The sequence below is a fragment of the Triplophysa rosa genome, linkage group LG2 (assembly GCF_024868665.1).
Source record: "Triplophysa rosa linkage group LG2, Trosa_1v2, whole genome shotgun sequence".
In the NCBI taxonomy this organism is placed as follows: domain Eukaryota; kingdom Metazoa; phylum Chordata; class Actinopteri; order Cypriniformes; family Nemacheilidae; genus Triplophysa; species Triplophysa rosa.
Genome location: NC_079891.1, coordinates 20,170,481 through 20,184,900, shown reverse-complemented (window position 1 = coordinate 20,184,900; position 14,420 = coordinate 20,170,481). Strand labels below are relative to the sequence as shown.

The window sequence follows — 14,420 nt, the reverse complement described above, 5'->3', positions numbered from 1 at the left end:
CAAACAGTATTGAAATAGTACACTTACACGTACACTACTAGTACATATTAGTATACTATATAAAGTATACTTTAATATTCTTGCACTTTATTTAAGTATACTGTATATGAAATGAACTTGATGTACACTTACATGCAGCATTTACTTTTTTGTAAGGGAAAGTCAGTTTAGAACAACATGTAAATAGATTAATAACTTTTTCATTGAGTGTACTGACCCATTGATTAACCTTTCATTGACATGTCTTATCCATATTTGTGTATTAAATCTACATATTGTGAAATCAGGAAAGTAAGAGAAGTTGTCCTGAAGCTGCAGGCTTGATCCCTTAGGACAGCCTGTCCTTCAAATGTCACTATAACAGATCAAAGATCTTCCTCACAGCAACAGAAGATATCCATGATGCACATCAACATCTCATACATTATGTAATTATTTTAATGTATTCCTTCCTTATGTCTTTAATCTGATAAGGTCCTAAATTATTCAGTTTAACCTAAGACTGCATTTATTTGTAAGTGTTTCCAGCTGAGACTTAGGGAAACTTGCCCCACCTCTCTCTCCTCAACACTCAATAAAAATCTATATAACTATCTACTATATAAACTGTAACAATCACTGCAGCTTACATTGTGTGTTAAAGAGAAAGTGTGGGTGCGCTTGCTTTGTTGATACTCACAAAACAGTAAGTGAAGAACAGTTTTTGAAACTTGAAGCCCAGAGAGAAGATATTCTATTTCCCTCCATTTCCCTGCAGAAACCAACACACTCATTCACTTGAAACTGCTCTCAGTAATGGAGAGGGGGATGTAAATGCATTCATATTTATTAAATATTTAGATTCATTACTATCAGTCATAAACATGAAATTGTGTTTGCATTTCTAGTTTAAAGAAAATAAAAAAATCTGGACACTTGACAAGCAATCCAATTTCTCTTTTTTTATGAAGAGTAGTTCTATGAAAAATCATTTTCAGAACTGGAACAACAGATAGTTCTTTATTTTCAAGCACCGGTGTAGTGTAGCACTAGTTAACACAAAATGATAAGTCAATTAATATGATATGAAGACTGGAAAAAGCTATTTTAAAAATGTATGAAACAGAATGTACAAAATTATTCTAATGTTTGAATAAAATAAGTTTGATGTGAAATGAACCAAGTGGCATCCACACACAAATCCTGTAGGATGTTTTCTTAGACATTTCTGACATTTTGCAGTTGCTGTTGCAGACTACTAACTGAAATATTTAGTGAAAGAATGTCAGTTTTCTTAGATTCACACAGGTTCATCACCTTAGCTATACAGTAAAGTTCCACTAAAGGTCGACAGTCCAAGCATTATTGATTTACAGTATAGGCTACCTTGCACAGTATATAAAATTGAACGGTATAATGTTTAAAAAAATTATACTTTACAAACTTTCCTTTTGAAAAATGTTGTCATTAATATAAGATCTATGTGATGTAATTATGTTTATAACTCACAACCAATTGAGGCGGGGCATCTCGAGACAGATAGACGTTTTAGGAAACTGCTCAACAGAGTTATTCAATAAAGATCTGCAAAGTACAAACATACACACAGTATTTTATGAATGTGTTGAGCTGTACAAAAGAAATTAAGATTTTAACACATACTGTATTCTTAAAGGGACAGTTCACCCAAAAATGAAAATTCTATCATCATTTACTCACCCTCAAGTTGTTGCAAATCTATATACATTTCTTTGTTCTGATGAACACAGAGAAATATATTTGGAAGAAAGCTTGTAACCAAACCGTTCATGGCTACCATTGACTACCATGTAATGAGGGTGAGTAAATAATGATAGAATTTTCGGGTGAGCATTTCCTTTAATATTAGTTTAATAAAATGTTGATCTGTTAACAATGTCAAGGTGAAAAAACAAGTTCTTACAAGAAAAATAAAGACTTCAGGCCTTCAAAAGACTTCTGCCGCAAAGATGATATTCTATTCTCATCCAAAATCCTAAACATGCACCAAGAGAGACAAACAGACATCAAATAAAGAACGAAATATTACTCAATATTCAAACGGTTGACCTTGATAGCCATCTAAGCATTATCTGAAATAACTGCAGGTCTTTTGAGGAGAACATTTTTCAGTTTTTAGTAATAAGTACAATCTGAGCTCTTAAAGAGACAGGCTTCATTTTAAACATTCTAGATTTCACTCATACAGAGAACAAACACAGTCTGTCAATTATGTGTGAGAACAAAAGCAAATAAAAAGCAAGGCAGAAAGTATCTTAAAAAATAAAGTGAAAGAAGAGAGAGGGGGCGAATTATTCCCAATTGAATAGCATTTATTATCAGTTCTCGTGTGTGTGTAAAAGTGTGTTTTTCCACTTACAGCCACTCCAAACTGCTGAGGTCACTAAATATCCCTGCTTTCAGAGATAAAATCCTATTCTGACTCAAAAAACTGCAGAAATGAGACAGAGAACAAGAGAAGGTCACATCAATGACGATATGATTTAAAGTTGTATGATTGCATATCCCACTTGCTCTCTCTCTCGCTCTCATTAGTGCAAGTACATTGTTGATTAGCTCAACAGTTGTGTACTGATCCAGACATATTAAACACACACACTCACAGTGTCACTGTGTCATGTAACTAACTGTGTCATGTTCCAAACACACTAACAGGTTCCCGCCAGAGCATACATGCATACATGACACAAGCATTCAAATTCATTCTTTAATCATCATCAGAATTAATCGTAATCCCGCAGCCCCATTGTGCCATCATAATTCTATGAATAAATGAAGATGATGAAAGCATCAGACTGATGTGATGAATCAGATGGGATGCTCATAATTTCACACAGGTACAGTCCCACATGCTCATTTGAAGCAGAGCTCAGAAAAGATTAATAGCAAGTTGTAAACGATGAATGATTTATGTGCACATAATATACACAGTTAATGAACTCACACATTATAGTTTGACTCACAGTTTACGCAAAGAGAACAATCCGGAAAATGCCCTCTTGGAGATCATTTCTATACTATTACTCTCCAAATGTCTGCAGAGAGAAAGAGAGAGTTTGAGTCAATGTTTAGTTCAGGATGAGTACAGTATGTACTGTATAGTTTTGATTGATCAAATGCAGCATTCTGCAGTCAAATATTATAAATTACAGTTAAATGGTTAAATTGACTGTGTATGTAATAACTAATAGAACATGAAATCAGCCAGTTATTGTTGCAAATGAAACATTTGACGGTACACTGTCCATTACACAAATTCTAAGTACACAATGTATAAAAACAGTAATCCAGATGTATGAGTCAATGTCACTGTTATTTTTAGAAGCTCATCACATAAATATACATCACATCAGTAGGCTATATTGTATTTACAGTACATAAAACATCCTTAAAATATCACAACACGTTCAATTTAAAGGCTCTCAGGCTTTCATTTACAATTGAAGAACAGTAAAAAATGGTCAACGGAACAATACACTGTTCTTCAGGTTTGCTCTGGGAACAGAAACATTTAAAGCTTGCCATACATTCTTTCATTATTTATTTCATTCAACCCAATTCAATTTCATAATTCACGCATGAACGGGTTAAATAACAACCTTATGAAACTTATCTTAATAAGACGTTTTCAAAGCAGTGTCTGTAATTTTTTTAATTGACAGACATGACGTATTGTGACACTTGTCTAGCTGTTAAACTCTGAAAGACAGGTAAAATGTCATCCTGAAAGCCGGTCTTTAAAACCACCACTGCACTTAACAGTAAATGAAGAACAATGAGAGGATGACGGGTGCCTCACATTATGATTTTTTTGTCAGCAAATAGAAAAGCTGGAAGCAAAAGTGGGGTCAGAAGAAATGGTTGAATTATGTACATGCATGCAGTTTAGACGCACCCACGTGCACGCGCACACACGCAGCTAGGTATTTTAGAGAAAAGTACAAAGTAATTGCAAAGCTGTGGCTAATCATTATTAACATGAGAAGAAATTTAAAAATGAAATGAGAGGACAGAATAAAGCATTACTCACAGTCTTTCCAAGCGCCTGTAGCGGATGAACAGGTCTCGAGAAAGAGATTCGATCCTGTTACTGTTGAGCTCTCTACGGAAAATAAATGCTTAGTATACCATTTGTAAAACAAATACAATGATGAACTTCTTGTTCTGGTTGTTTTACGATTCTCTGTGGTTTTACACTTACAGTGCTGTAACATTAGAGGACACAGCAGGAATGTGAAGGAGATTTTTGCCATTGCAGTTCACCTTCCGTCCCTCACAATGACACACGTCTGGATAGACGTCTAACACTGAAAACATGCACACAAACAGGTCATTAACATTTCTGCAGGAAATTGCTTCTTTAAAAAAAAGGTGCGTGTACTATACGTTTCTTTATGAAAATGGGCGGCTAGGCGATATCATTCAGTCTTAGAAAAGAATGGCAATATAGCCTTATACTTGTGTGTAAGTTTGACAGTGTGTGTTTTAAATAAGTAAACTTTGGAAATTATGTGATAAAAACAAATTATCTTATGTCCCCCAAAATAAGATACATACATTTCCTCTGAAAAATAATTTACAGAAAAAGTTGTATAAAAAATAGATAGTGTATTATCTGGAGGATATAATTAATATTGCACTTAATTATTAATTGCACGGTGGGTAAAACACATTTAACTGTTCAAGAGGTAGATGGTCTGAGGGAAGAAGCTGTTTTTGTGTCTGGTTGTTTTGGTGCTCAGTGCTCTGTAGCGCCGACCAGACGGCAGCATTGTGAAGAGATGATGGCTTGGATGTGAGAGGTCCAGGGTGATTTTCTGAGCCCTTTTCCTCACTCTGGATGAATACAGTTATTGGAGGGTGGGCAGGGGAGCACCAATGATCTTCTCATATAACCCTAAAGATAATGTTTTCCATTTTACGCATCGATTTGCCGTGTCCTTTCATCGCCTCAAATCTTTTCACATTCACACTCTCCATTAATGGTTAAAAACCGAAGTTGCTCAAGTTCATGTTGCCCTCTTCAGCCCATAATATTCATGAGCACTTTAATGTTTTGTTCTGGATAAAATAAAAGCAAGTTTTCAAAAGATTTTGATTTCATGCCTTATAAAAATCAGCAGGGAGGAACAAAAATAAGTGAGTGATTTTTTGGTAGTTTTATTTAAGTAAGGCAAAAATGGAAATCACTTAGCCTATTTGAATAACTCAACATAGGACACTTCACTGGCCTACGGCTGCAAATCAAACTCCTTGTTACAAATATGGTAGAACAATAACTTCAACTACCAAAGATGCTTTCTCGATAATCTGCCTGAATTGTCTCAAATCTCTAGCATGAGAAATAACATTGAAGATCTTGACATTACCATTGAAAATTTTAGCTCCACCTTCTCGGAAACGCTAGACACAGTTGCTCCTCTGCGTTTAAAGAAGATTAAAATGGCAGCCCAACACCATGGTATAATGAACACACTCGGGCTTTAAAGAAAGTGGCCCGAAAAATGGAGCGCAACTTTAAGAAAACTAAATTTCGTACAGCATGGAAGGATAGTATTGGAAAATACAGGAAATCCCTAAAAACGTCTAGATCCGCCTACTTTTCATCACTAATAGAAGAAAACGTCTTGGTTACGGATGTAACCTCAGTTCCCTGATGGAGGGAACGAGACGTTGTGTCGAGCCGACAGATGGGGTTTGACTTGAGAACCTATCATCTTCTGATTATTTTGAAAAGGCCAATGAAAATTGGCGAATGAAATTTGCATGCCGGACTCCGCCCTGGACATCCGGGTATAAAAGGAACACGGCATGCAGCATTCACTCACCTCTTGGTCTGAGGAGCCTGAGGATCCCCGACCACTACGGTGGGCGGCCAGCGTTGTGGCAAGGAGGACACAACATCTCGTTCCCTCCATCAGGGAACTGAGGTTACATCCATAACCAAGACGTTCCCTTTCTGTCGGTCTCTCGACGTTGTGTCGAGCCGACAGATGGGGTTCCTATGGAAAACGCCCCGGAGGAGGCCAGCAGATGATGAGACGGGGCAGGAACCGTCCCTGTCCGATCCCCCAGCGATGTCGCTGGGGTCGGGCCTGATGGTAGCTCGATCTCCCTGGGGTCCCCCCCGTCAGGGTCACTTCTGCTTCCGCGACGGCTGCTGGCGGGGTGGCGGTTTCATCTTCGACGTCCTTTTCCGGGAGGCAGCCTGAGAAGGGGGCCCTGGAACCGGACCCGGAGTAAAGGAGGACCGGGGCTGCTGGGAAGCAGACGCCACTCGGGATCTCGAAGGCCTGGAGGTGGCCGAGTCGCGGCGGGGCAGGATGTGTTTGATAGCCTCCGTCTGCTTCTTCACCTTCAAAAACTGTTGGGAGAAATCTTCGACGGTATCACCAAACAGCCCACCCTGCGAGATGGGGGCATCTAGAAAGCGAACTTTCTCAGAATCCATCATCTGCGCAAGGTTTAGCCAGAGGTGCCTCTCCTGGACCACCATGGTGGACATCGCCCGACCCAGGGCCCGCGCCGTCACCTTAGTCGCCCGTAGAGCGAGGTCAGTGGCGGTGCGGAGTTCCTGCATTGCCACTGGGTAGGTCCTACCCTCGTGGAGCTCCTTCAACGCCTTGGCCTGGTGAACTTGCAGGATGGCCATGGCATGGAGGGAGGAGGCAGCCTGTCCCGCAGCAGTGTAAGCCCTCGACACCAGGGATGCCGAAAACTTACATGCCTTGGAAGGGAGTCTAGGCCGAGCTCTCCAGGTGGCCGCCATCTGCGGGCACAGGTGCACCGCGACAGCACGCTCCACCTGGGGAAGCTCGATATAGCCTCTGGCTGCCCCACCATCGAGGGAGGTAAGGGCAACAGAGCCGGTCTGACGGGAACGGGCCGTGAGGGGGGTGTTCCACGTCTTACTGAGCTCCTCATGCACCTCTGGGAAGAACGGGACCGGGGCCGGGCGCGGCTTGGAGCCGCGCTCAGACCCGAGGTACCACGTATACACGCCAACCCGTTGGCTAAGGCTGTTATAGCCCCACTGGCTCCGTTAATGCAAGCTCAGTGCCCCCAGTCCCGTATGGCATAACATTACAAAATAGGACCAAAAATCAATGCAACCATACACGCCAACCCGTTGGCTAAGGCTGTTATAGCCCCACTGGCTCCGTTAATGCAAGCTCAGTGCCCCCGGTCCCGTATGGCATAACATTACAAAATGTTACCAAAATTTCAACGCAACCATACGCGCCAACCCGTTGGCTAAGGCTGTTATAGCCCCACTCGCTCCACGAATGCAAGCTCAGTGCCCCCGGTCTCGTGTGGCATAACAATACAACACACAACACCATTTTATTACGTGGTCACTTGGCAGCCCATATTGCATCCTTCCGTTTCAACCACAGCCAGTGGCTGCTTCTCTCAGCGACAGTGGCAAGTTCTTTGACTACAATCCGTTGGGCATGTCCTATGATCCCCACTTTCTTAAGCAGCCTTGTAGTGGAATTGGAAACAAATCCTCTGCAGCCCACTTCCACCGGGAACACTTTCGCTGTCCATCCCCGATCTTCAGCCTCCGCTGCCAAGTTGGCATACCGGAGATTCTTTCTTTCAAATGCTTCGATAATGGCCTCTTCCCAAGGTACAGTCAACTCAACTATGAGGACTGTCCTACTGGAGCTGGACCACAGAACCATGTCCGGCCGCAGGTTGGTCGCTGCAATTTCCAAGAGGAAAGTAAGACTGTGGTTTAAATCAACTCGCATTTCCCAATCCCTGGCTATAATCAGCAGACCTGAATTTGGGGTTAAGGGATTGGCCCACGGTTTCTGCCCCTCCCGAATAGAGGGGCAGACCCTAGACCTACAAATCTACTGAAAGAGATGCTCCCAGAAATTATAGATCCTCTTCTTAGTATTATTAACTCATCTCTGACATTAGGACATGTGCCTAAAGCATATAAGGTGGCTGTTATAAGGTCCCTTGTCAAAAAACCCAACTCGACCCTAGAGAACTAGGGAAGTACAGACCTATATCGAATCTACCTTTCATATCTAAAGTTCTGGAAAAAGTAGTTTCAACTCAATTATGCTCCTTCCTCCAAAGGAATGACATCAATGAAGAATTCCTGTCATGATTTAGAGCATGTCACAGTACAGAGACTGCTTTGATCAGAGTTACTAATGATCTGCTATTGGCGTCTGACCGAGGTTGTATCTCGTTATTGATGCTGCTAGACCTTAGTGCTGCATTCGAAACCATTGACCACAGCACACTCCTACATAGACTCAAAAATTACGTCGGCATTAAGGGAATAGCTAACCGTTTTCAATTTGGAGCAATAAACAATGAGGCGTCACGCAAATCACAAGTCCAGTTTGGACCACAGGGCTCAGTCTTAGGGCCTTTGCTCTTCGCATTATACATGCTACCTCTAGGAGATATAATAAAGTGACACGGGGGTTAGCTCTAGGAGATATAATAAAGTGACACGGAGTTAGCTCTAGGAGATATAATAAAGTGACACGGAGTTAGCTCTAGGAGATATAATAATGTGACACGGAGTTAGCTTTCACTGTTATGCTGATGATACTCAACTTTATATTTCCACGAAGCCTCATGAAACACAGCAGTTCCATCGAATAATGGAATGCATAGTCGATATAAAAAATAAAACTGGATGAGTAACAACTTTTTATTACTGAACTCGGACAAAACAGAAGTGTTACTTATTGGACCGAAAACCGCCATACGTAACAATCAAGAATACTGCTTAATTATTGATGGATGTTCCATAAAACCCTCGTCATCAGCTAAGAATCTTGGCGTTCTATTCGATAGTAATCTGTCATTTGAGAGCCATGTCGCCAACACCTGTAAAATTGCGTTTTTCCATTTTAAGAATATATCTAAACTACGTCATATGCTGTCAATGTCAGATGCAGAGAAGTTAATTCATGCATTCATGACATCAAGACTAGATTACTGTAATGCACTGTTAGGTGGTTGCCCTGCAGGCTTATTACAAAAACTCCAACTGGTCCAAAATGTGGCAGCTCAAGTTCTTACACGTACAAAAAGTATGAACATATTAGCCCGGTTCTGTCAACCTTGCACTGGTTACCTATAAAGAATCGCGTTAACTTTAAAATCTTGCTTGTTACCTATAAAGCCCTACATGGTTTAGATCCTCAGTACTTGAGTGAACTCCTCTTGTATTACAGTCCTTCACGTGCATTAAGCTCTCAGGCATCCTGTCAGTTGGTAATACCTAGAATTTCTAAATCAAGTGCAGGTGGTAGATCCTTTTCCTATCTAGCACCTAAACTTTGGAATAGTCTTCCCTGCACTGTCCGGGAGGCAGACACACTCTGTCAGTTTAAATCTAGTCTAATCTAATCCTCTGAGGGTTTAGGCTGCATTAGTTAGATCAACCGGAACCAGGAACTCTTCCAACAACAACTGATGTACTTGTTGCATCAAAGAGTGCAGAACAGTACTCTACTCTCAGCCAGTCTTGTCTCATTGTTCCAAGGTTACCACAGCAAGCAGGATGCAGTTCATGCCTAGACCTGATTGTAGAGCGGAGAATAGGAAGCAGCGACCTGACAAGAGCTGAGATGATAGAGCTGGATAAAGAAGGACGCGGCAATATTACACGTCTTCACTACAAAATTTAAAATGCTATTAGATTATTAATGATAACCTTAAATCTATAATTTACCTTATTAGTAAGTTTATTTATTTTTATTTAGCCTTGTTGTGAAAGCACTGTCGAGCTTGTGCAGAGGCAGCAGCTTTTGCCAGAGAGGAACTGGAATCCCCTGGTTGGGCCTGGGTTCTCCTAGGTTTTTTGAGGGTTTTTTTCTCGATTGGAGTTTTGGGTTCCTCGCCACTGTTTGCATACTGTTTTGCAGTATTTGCCTGGCCGGGGGGCTGCTTCAGAATTTGAATTTTAAAGTTTTACTTAATTATTATTGCATATAGGAATTTATAGTCTGTTTAATATTTGACCTGTGTTTCTCTCTCCTTTATATTAAATGTGTGCTTTCACTGTGGATGTTACCTTTTTGTTCTCACCAGTGGATACCTTCCTGTGGATGTTACCCGTTAAAGCTTACCCGTGGATGTTACCTGTTTAATCTCACCTGTGAATATTAAACTGTTAAACTGTTAATTGCTGGTGTGCATCATGTCCTTCCCTCTGGTAGTGTGACAAATAGAATTTCTGTGATGGTTTCTATTGTTTTTTTAGCAGGATAATTAGCAGATCTGAATGCCTATCCAAAAAGTTGAAACAAAAGCCACTTTTCCACTGTTTGAACGGTTTTAACAACAGTAAGGAAGGATAAGAGTATCATTTGAGGATACCAGTTTCTCGCTACCTAACCAACCCAGCCCGCTATTTAAAGGTGCTGTGTGTTATTTTTTGGAGGATATATTGACAGAAATGCAATATAATATACATAATGACATAATGTATTCAGAGGTGTATAAAAACCTTACATAATGAAGCTTTATGTTTTATTATTATTAGCTATTATTTCTATCTACATACACCATGGGTCTCCCTACATGGAATTCACCATGCTGTTTATACAGTAGCCCTAAATGGACAAACTGCTCTACAGAGTGCATGAGTGGAGTGAGCCATGGAGTGAGTTCGTTGCAATTCTCAACCTCACCACCAGAAATATCTGATCGACCTCCATATTTACATATCATTCCATTCCACGTTTGCATTCCATTCAAAGATCTCCATTATCAGCCCTCAGTGGAAAATGAAACCTTATCTGTACCGGCTGGCCTGGATCGGCACAGAATGGAACGGTGTCTGTGAGAAAGTGGCGATAGATCAGAACTCCAGAGAACTGGACCCTTGTTTTGGTATTTTATTCACATAGAAAATTCTTAAAAGTCTAGACTAGTTTTACAACTGTGTTGTGAGCAGTATCATATCCCTAGGCGCTCCCTCTCAGCTCACGCAGGACCTCTCTAGAAAGCAGTAGAAACTATCACTATCCATTAAAGGCTCTGTGGAGACATGTTTAACAAGGAGGAAACCCTTTTAAGTGCTGGAGTTAGACTTCTGCCAGGTGACTCAATGATTGCATAAACAACTGAAAAACTTTAGGAGTCACACTAAATGAAAAAGTCCTGTCTTCATTTAAAAATGTGTTTATTCCAGTGCAGATAAATTAAATGATCTGCTTTTGCTTTCGTCACAAGTTCTGCTTGATTATTGATTCCAAGGTGAAGTTCGAGGGACGAAAACAAGCTTTTTCATAATAAAACTTTATTTCCCCTCAAAACCATTTCCTAGTTTTTTTGCTGAATCAAACACACCTGCACAAAGTACTCAAACCCCATATCTACCCTGCTAATATTAACACCTCCCATTCAGATTCTCTCAATCTGAGTTCCTGACATTTAGGTCAGTCTATTAAAGGGATATTTCATCCAAAAATTAAAAATCTGTCAAAATGTACTCACCCTCAGGTTGTTTCAAACCTGTATCAATTTCTTTGTTCCAATGAACACAGAGAAAGATATTTGCAAGAATGTTAGCAATTTTCAGTTCTGGGACATCATCCACTAACATTGTAGGAAAAAAAGATTGTATTTTTTTGTTTTGTTGAACATATAATGAGGAGATATTTTGAAGAATTTCTCAGGCACCTTTGACTACCATTTAATTCTTCGTTACTATGGTAGTCAATGATGTCCCAGAACTGAAAATTACTAACATTCTTCCAAATATCTTTCTTTGTGTTCATCGGAACAAAGTAATTTATAATGGCATGAAATTACACGAGCGTGAGTAAATGATGACAGCATTTTCATTTTTGGATGAACTATCCCTTTAACATTGCACCAACCCTCTTACCAGCAGAATTTAATTGAATGGTAGACAGAGGGAAAGTGTTCTGCTAACTTTATAATGACAAGTCAGGCCCAGACACGGTTCAGAGCTTGCGAGATACAGCCTAAAGATGTACTATGAGAACTGTTTAGTTAGTCAACTGAAAACAAGATTGAGGTTTAGGAAGAGAAATTGTAAACACAATAGGCAGATCAGTATGCATGATCTTTCTCGTGACTTCGTTCAGCCTGTTCACCAAACCATAAAGAGTGAGCTCATGGGATCATGAGATTCAAAAACAGATTAATCAGATTCAAAGACAGCAGCCCTCAAGCAAAACTTGCACATTGTTTTCAGATCCCCATGCCTGTACCAAAACAACATTTTTTATCCTTATGGCCGGTATCCTTTTATCCTTTTCCATATCCAGTGGTGCACCTCTTGCATGAGAAGTAGACAGACGGGTGAATTCACTAAAATTCTACTTTTTATATTTTTTGTTTTGTTGCCTAATTCTCTAAAAAATGATGAAAAACCGGTAACTGCATAAACATTCATAGCAAATCTACCTAGTACACAATTTGTACATATAATGAGCCTAAAGGGTATGTTTATGAACATTTCTCTGTTCATAAACATACAGCTCAGATGTCTAATGTGACCCTGATCTTTATGAAGACAGCACATGGCAATGCAGAGCAAAGAAAATCTAACAGCATGGATCTGTCTCCTACGGAGCCCCTTTAGCGACATGGGGTGGAAAAAATATGAGAGGGAAGAGAATTTTTTTTAAAAGGTTTTGCGTTATCTCGCAAACATTGCGTTCCCTCGCAAAACTTTTGCTTTCTCTCGCAAACATGTTTGCGTTATCTCGCAAAACTTTTGCGTTCTCTCGCAAAACTTTTGCGTTCTCTCGCAAACATATTTGCGTTATCTCGCAAAACATTCAAACGTCCTTGTCCCGCTCCGTACATTAACAATGGAGCGGTTCAGAGTAGATTCCCGGACCAATTACTCGTGAGCTAAACGTTGTTATAACACAAATAACACATACTTCCTTAGACAATGATCTACAACCTAGTCTTCCTCAAAACGAGAATATAAATTGATCTCTATATGAGCAGGCAACATGGACAAGTCCAAAGAAACCGTCTGCAAAGTGACTGTAAATCCGAAAAGCGTTACTACAAAAACAGTCATTAAAGGTACAGTGCAGTGTTGTAGTCGAGACCAGCTCATTCGAGTCCGAGTCAAGTCCGAGTCCAGAGTAGGTCGAGTTCGAGTCAAGACCGAGTCCAGAGTAGGTTGAGTTTGAGTCAAGACCGAGTCCAGAGAGGGTCGAGTCCGAGTCAAGTCCGAGTCCTAGGACAAGAGATCTGAGACGAGACCTATAGAAATCTTCAAGAATATGTTAAATGTTTGGTGCAAACAATAAAACTGTTTGTGTCCTGTTGTGTTACACGAGGTTAGCATAACATCAATCAGCTAGCTCATAGAGTGCTCGGTGCATTAAATATACTGTACCATGGCATGTACACTGTGTTTTATTTACTTAGACTGATATTAGTTTAAAAATATTATTAGTTGAGGGTAAAAAAGGCCACATAGTAAGTGTTGTAAACGTAATTTTATTATAATTATGACTTCCCCCTGACCAAAGATATGTCCAAAAGACGTCTTTTCTGCATCTTTCGATGTTGAAAAAGACGTCCCTTTATTGGCCCATTATTACGTTTTCTGAACGTCTGATATTGACGTACAGGGGACCTTGGTACAATGTAAAAACTGGTTCAAATCTGGAGTTTATCAGACTACTTTCAGTTTTCACATGGAAATAAATGAAATGAGACTCTGTGAAATGAGTTTTGTACCCACAATAATAACCATTATTGTGATCAGTGTTTGCTTTAGTTGGGCTCTTGATCCTTGACTTTTGTTAAATTATTTCGTTCAGGTCATGTAGTAGTGTTATAAAAACACTTGTGCACTGTGAAAGACAGACATGCTTTTACAAAAGTTGGGGTTGTTCTCATGGAAATTGTCAGGCTGTAATAAAATGTATTAGTTTTAAACATTATTGATCAATTGATGACTGGTCTGAGTGCTCTGGCTAGTCAATGCACAAATATTGAGAGAAAATAAACAAACATATTTCACTGACATCAACCCTCATCATACAACCCTCAACAATGATGACAATCGTCAAAATAATTCAGATAAACAGATCACCCAGCATGCATTGCAGCATGAAGCTTTCTTTTGTTGATTGTCACCATTGTTGAGTTTCATATGCAGATTCTTGATGTCGTTGTGTGTTAAAGTGGTTTAACAGATTGTGAATATGTTAATTCCTAAAATAAATCACAGTATATCAAACTAAAGATCCACAGAGCTGACACATTAATAAACCAAACCCAATTATTAACAGTGATCTAAACAATTTCAAATTGCATGCATTACCATTCAGAAGTAATCATCTCTTTGCTACAACTAATTTATTTTAACACACAGTTATGGCTGAAGGAAACCTAATTTAACATAAAAATAG

At 39.7% G+C, this 14,420-nt stretch overlaps 1 protein-coding gene across 3 annotated transcripts in view; it reads right to left on the bottom strand.

The window, feature by feature from the left end:
• rxfp2l (relaxin family peptide receptor 2, like) overlaps positions 1 to 14,420 on the bottom strand; it is a 41,667-nt gene that overhangs the window by 16,695 nt on the left and 10,552 nt on the right. For all 3 annotated transcript variants that reach the window (XM_057327565.1, XM_057327558.1, XM_057327573.1), the window contains 7 exons: positions 4,220 to 4,325; positions 4,049 to 4,120; positions 2,982 to 3,053; positions 2,378 to 2,449; positions 1,922 to 1,993; positions 1,489 to 1,563; positions 680 to 751 (listed from right to left, as the gene is read on the bottom strand). In XM_057327565.1, the coding sequence (XP_057183548.1) occupies positions 680 to 751; positions 1,489 to 1,563; positions 1,922 to 1,993; positions 2,378 to 2,449; positions 2,982 to 3,053; positions 4,049 to 4,120; positions 4,220 to 4,325 (541 nt within the window). The remainder of the gene's footprint in view (positions 1 to 679; positions 752 to 1,488; positions 1,564 to 1,921; positions 1,994 to 2,377; positions 2,450 to 2,981; positions 3,054 to 4,048; positions 4,121 to 4,219; positions 4,326 to 14,420) is intronic.